Here is a 6,000-nt window from a genome sequence, read left to right on the forward strand (position 1 = left end):
GCAGAGCAGATAATTAACAATAAGTAAATCCGTGTTTTACCGTATTTTTTTTCCCTCTAAGTTCTATATTGAATTGTTTTCATCATTTAAAATATCAGTTGCACTCATCTAGGTAACAAATGGCATTACTAGCTCAAGAGAAGCTGCACAGGGCAATTTAAAAAAAATCAGTGACAACATTAACACAAGGAAATTAATAATCAATTAAATCAGCCCAGCACTGTGTAATATATATACATATATATATATATAATCTTGTTTTTCTTTAACTCCACAGACATGACAAAATGTCTGCTGATACTTCCTGCCTTATCAAGTGATGCTTTCAAAGCCTTCAAGAATTGCCTGGGATTTTAAACCCTTATTATATCATAATTATTTTTTTGTCTTCCCCTTTCTTTTGGTTTGAGTAGAGGGAGCTTAGTTAAAAGCAAAAAGAAAACAGTTTATGTCTCTTAAAGACTTTACTGGAAGCAGAAGAAAAATGTTCATACAGATCTACCAGTTTGTCTCTTTTGCACAGCCCCAGTAGAGATGAATCCAGCAGCAACCACATCCTATAGAGACAATACTTGTATCAGTAAGGCCACAGCAGACTGAAAAAGTGGATGTTACAGGAGCAGAATGTCATTCCCCTAAATCTGAGTAGAAAAACACAGCAGAGTTCTTCATTATTATTATTATTATTATTAAAAACAAAACAAACAAAAAACACCACACAAAACCAACAACAACAAAAAAACCCCACACCAGCTGGTGACCTGTGCCCTGTATAGACAGCCCAGGAACACTTGGTGGGATTCTGGAGGCTGGCTTCTTGTGTCTCTTTCAGAGAAAGGGGTAGGTAAAACTGTAATTCAAGTTTGCCAATAGAGCTGAAACCTGTCACATCTACAGAAAATCCATTATGGGGGCTAAAAATAAATGCTACCTCACACTCCTATTGCCTTTGGATTCTTATTTATTTCAGTATTCAGATATCCAAACTCCACTTGCTTCAAATAGCAGCAGAGAAAGCAGAGGAAATGAGGAGTAGTCTATGGATTTAGAAACTGCTACATATAGCAAATATGAATATGAATTAACAACAGAGAATGGGACACAACCATTCCATATGGGATCAACTCAATTGACCCCTACGGCTTTATTTTAGCTACTTAGATTCTCACATTGATTGTACATTTATTTCCTGTTTACATACACACCTTCAGTTTCCCACTGGTGAAAGAATGATAACAGTACTTAAAAAAAACTTCACCAGTCCTACACAGACTGGAGTGCTGGCAGGAGCCTGAAGAGGCCCTGTGCAGGGAGAGCTTCACAAGTAGGTTGTTCTACCCACCGTATTTTCCACTTGAAGTATATACTTCGTACAAATGTACCAAGCACATTTGAAAACAATTTGTTCTTGCTGTTAATTTATAAGGAAAAACCTGCTGTATTTGCATGACATTAAAAGAAGCGAAGGAAAAAAAAAAAAAAAAAAAAAAAAAGAGGAAAATGTCCAAGCAGATAATGTATTGGATGCTGAGATAACCCTGGATGTACTCCTGTAGCTGGCAATGCCATCTGCCTGGTGGATGCAGAATCCAAAGACCATTTGTAGTCCATGGAAAGACCATCTTGAGAGTGATTCACAGCCAGAGTGTTGCCTGAGTCAAAGGGATTGAAAGCTAGATACTGACAGATATGCAAAGGAGGCACCAATCAGCTGTGGTCATTCACAGCTTTTCTCTCAGGAAATCTCAGTGTTTTGCACCATTTCTCCATTGATCTGAAGGCATGAAAAAGCTAACATTTGTTCCCCCCCCCCCCCCATATGAAACTAAGGGGAGGGAAGCATGTCTGAATATAATTCTCTTGTCAAGAATATTTACTGAATATGTACTGGAGGCAGAGGAAAAGCCAGAGATTTGTCCGATGCTCTTTACTCAGCCTGCAAGCACACGAGCCACAAACTGATCAATGTTTTACCTATTTCAGCACAGCTTTTCAAACTTAGCATTTCTGACCACACGGATAGAAAGGTCACTGTTTAAGAGACCTCTTGCCTTTGCCACAGTTGACTGAACAGGTCTCATTTGTGCTGTTACACAAATCCTAAACACACCTTCCTGATCTTGATGGCCTCAAATACCCAGTCAGATTTGCTCCTGTAAGTTTTCACTTACACTTGTCTGACTCCTGAGTAATTATCACCACTGCAGAGAAAGGAAGGCTAAAATCACACTGGTTGCCTTAAATAAATAAATAAATAAATAAATAAATAAATAACATATATAACTTGCATGTACAAAAAAAATTACGTTTTCTTCAGTATTTTTTTCAAAATAAATAAAAAAGACACGTATTGCCTATTTTTAACTGAACAGAATTATTAAAGACAGATGTGTCCCATAAGGCCACATGAAAATCTATTGCAGAGTAATGGACCATATTGACCATATATTTCTGCAAGAACTTCAGTGGAAGATCTCGTTCTACTACACGTTGAATTTCTGCAGCTTTGACTAACACTTATGACTGAGTTTAAGTGAAAGTTTTCAAAGGCTCCTGATCAGCTAATAGGTGCTGGTGAACAGAGATAATAAACATCAGCGATGCTGTAGGTGGCAGAGGCGGCTGAGTTCTGGAACAGAAAGATGTAATAATTTGTGAATAACTTTCACAATGGGAGTTAAAAGGTGCCACTTGACCAGGAGGTGTTTCTATAGGCTACATTTTTCAAGCCATGTGTGAAAAGTCAGTCGAGAAAGATACAAGAGAGGCATAAGGAGTATAATAGCAAGGGGGGCATTTTTAAGATACACAACACTAAACTGGGTGGAAGATCACTAATGGTTCCTGCAATTCTTTTCTGCAGCTGCAGACTAGCCCTGAACTGATATAGCAACGTGCTTAAGAGAAACAGGAGTTCATATCTCCTTTCATGTTTTTACTACTGCTCCCTCCTTCCAACTTTAAAATGAAAAAGCTAACGAAAAGAAAAAAAAAGGCTCAACAAGAAGTCTCGACTCACCAAAGCTACTAAAGTTTTCAGATCACAGAATATGCTGCTAAAGAGCAATTAATTTGTTATTTAGCAGGTAAGGCTTTGTGTCTCCTTGTCTATCTGATAAATGATGAAGTTTCAGTTCTCCCAGACATCATATGCAGTACATTTCCAGTGTTACGTACATGGCTATTTATTCATTTTCTAGTAATTAGTATCCTGGGGAGAAATCCTATTGCCACTCTATTTACCTAATTTAATAAAATATTGCAAAATGCAAAGTGGGAGGAATTTCTAATGTTTAGCATTAGGCAATTCTGATCTTTCTAATGATGTCTACTGACCCCTAGCCTGTAACTGTGTTTCAAAGCAGTTTCTCCACCAATTCTTTCTTTAATTAAAAACTATTACCAAAGAGAAAATTAGAATCAAATATCTCAGTGGCAGAGAAGATTTTTACTTATTCAGGACTGTTATTTTACAGTAAATTGAATAAGTGAGAAAAGAATAATTTTTAAGAGTTTTACAATTTAGAAGCAAGGAAAAAAACCCAAATTAGATTAAAGACATATTAGATATTAGGAGGAAAATTAAATAAGCTGCACTCTCCCCCCACCACCTCCAAGCATAGTCCTTTTCAACTATACATATACATATATGACCCCAGTTTTGTTCTTGTTCACAAAATCTGTCAGAAACAAACCTGCTGAAGTCACTGTGAGCATACCAGTACTGGCATCTGAATACATAGTATTTTGCAAAATATTTTGCAAAGTATTCAAATCGAGGAGGGTGCAGAACCAATCCTTTCCCATTTGCACTTAGGCTTTCAAATAGAAGCTTCTGACAGTCACCTGCACCGAAGCTTCTCATATGTGGAATTCTTTTGGTTACTGGGTACCTGGAAGCTCAGAAACCCTTTAAACCGATAGCACTTTCGTACAGCTACTCGAATATATTTCAGGATACGGCTTCAATATTCTAGGCCGTGTATAAGCTTTCTTGGCCCAAAACTGAGGAATAGCGCACAGCCTCCCTAAGCTCCAGCACAAGGAGATGATTTATTTAAGAAGGTGATGAATTTTCATACTGGGTGCAATTATTGAGGTCCATGCAAGCACACATAGATCTTCACACGCGAATCTAACGAGGTTTCTAGGGAACTTGCAGCTATTACAGATTCACAGGCTCCTTCACTCAGCTCCTGGGAAAGCACTTACAGCTGATTCCATGCTAATTCATTGCTCAATGAATAAGTAAAATCTGTACAGTATAATAAAACCATTGATCATCATGCTTTAAGATTGACTCCTAAATATTTAGGAAGCAGCACATATTCAATGGAAATGTTTATTGGCACTGTGAAATTAAACTGTCACCCGTGAAATAGTAAAACTCATTAACGCGGAGTTTCTTTTTAAGTGTTAGGAATTAACTTTATGGCCGCATCCGTAATGGCAAGCCTCAGCCTTAAATCGCCTGCCATTTAGTATTCGCGAGCGTTATTAAAACATATTAACCGCGATTTAATTGACTGGAAATTAAAGAAGATAGAGGAGGAGAACACATACACAGTTAAAGAGAGGAAAGAGGAGAGAGGTTGGGCCGGGCTGTGCGGACGGACAGACGGACGGACGGACAGCGCAGCCCGTGGGGCTCAGCCGGGGCAGCGCCGCCGGCGGGGCAACAGCGCCCTCTCGCGGCCCGCCCGCCCCGCGCCGCTCGGCCCGACGGACCGCGGGGAGGCCGGACCGGGGCACCGCTCGCAGCCCCGCCGGCACCTCGGACAGCGTCCCGGCCCCGGGGAGCAGCCCACGGAGCACCGGCGCTGCTCTGGGCTCCAGCACTCGCCGCACCGCCGGTACCCGGCTGCACGGGGCTTGCCCAAGCGCGCCCGTAGAGCCGCCGCCGCTGCCCGCCCGCCGGAGCACCGCAAAGCCCGGCGGCCGGGGATGTTCCTGCCCGCGGGAAACGACCCCGCGGGGCCGGCGGAGATGTCTGGCGACCTTACGAGCGGATCTCCCGGGAGGAAAAATAAAGAGCGAACGACGATTTTCCAGCCAGGAAATGCTGTGGCAGCAGGGACCGCGAGCACCACGCCCCGGGACACAGCCGCGCCCGTGGGGAGCGCCCGGGGAACCGACGGTACCGCCAGGAGAAGATGCTCAGTGCCACCGGCGCTGCTCCGCCACGCTGGAGCCAGGCTGCGCCCGCAAAATCGCGGCATCCCCTGGCCCCAGCGAGAAGGACCGACCCTCACCGCCAGGCTGAGGCACGACCCCGGCCGGTGGCCCGCAACCGAGGCAGGGCGACAGCGGCCACTGACCGCAAAAAGAGGCAGCCCGCGAAAGGACAACAAACCGTGCGGAAAACCCAGAGCGGCGCCTCGCAGGCTCCAGCGTCTCCCGTTCACCCCACGTCCACACCGGCAGGACGGGGGTGAGCAGTCCCCTCCATCTGGCCCCAACTTTGCATTTCTGAGCTCCATTAGTAAAGCGGAGCCGAGCTAAGTTTCTCAGAGGTTATGGCGCAAGAAGCCCCTTTTTCCGGGAGTTATTCCCCATCTCTTCCTCCCGCCCCAACCCTAGGCAACTCCTTGCACTCCCGTTACTCACAATTTGTTGCAGTTAATCCCAGACGCCATAAAGTGAAGAGCAGCAGAGTGAAGCCCCCGTGGGCTCGGGAATCCATCTTCAGCCCCGGAGGGGGAAGCCAGCCGCCCGCCTGTCTCTCCTGGTCCCGGTCTCCGAGCGCCTCTCAGCCTCTGTGCGCTCGCTCTGCCTCCGCTCATTTACTCCATACAGCATCCAAGCACTCCGGGTGAAGGGAAGCCGGGGCCGCCCGGGGGACTCTTTGCAGCCCTTGGAGGAGCTGCTCCGGACGCCGGCGGCAGTGCCCGAGCCGAGCCCGCTGCCCCGACTGCCGCCGCGGCGATTCACCTTGCGAGCGGCGGCTGGGTGGGAAGCACCAGCCGCTCGCTGGGCACCTCCTTATAGGCGAGAGCCGCG

The 6,000-nt window shown here is 45.1% G+C and overlaps 1 protein-coding gene across 1 annotated transcript in view; it reads right to left on the minus strand.

The window, feature by feature from the left end:
* Window positions 1–5,783, minus strand: part of CNTNAP5 (contactin associated protein family member 5) — a 268,431-nt gene extending 262,648 nt beyond the window's left edge. Inside the window, exon 1 of the mRNA XM_066190217.1 lies at window positions 5,608–5,783. Within this exon, the coding sequence (XP_066046314.1) occupies window positions 5,608–5,683 (76 nt within the window). The 5' untranslated portion in view covers window positions 5,684–5,783. The remainder of the gene's footprint in view (window positions 1–5,607) is intronic.
* Between the last annotated feature and the right edge of the window lie 217 nt (window positions 5,784–6,000).

Source organism: Chamaea fasciata, unplaced genomic scaffold, assembly GCF_029207755.1.
Source record: "Chamaea fasciata isolate MVZ Bird 193981 ecotype frontalis unplaced genomic scaffold, bChaFas1.0.hap1 SCAF_8, whole genome shotgun sequence".
NCBI lineage: Eukaryota > Metazoa > Chordata > Aves > Passeriformes > Sylviidae > Chamaea > Chamaea fasciata.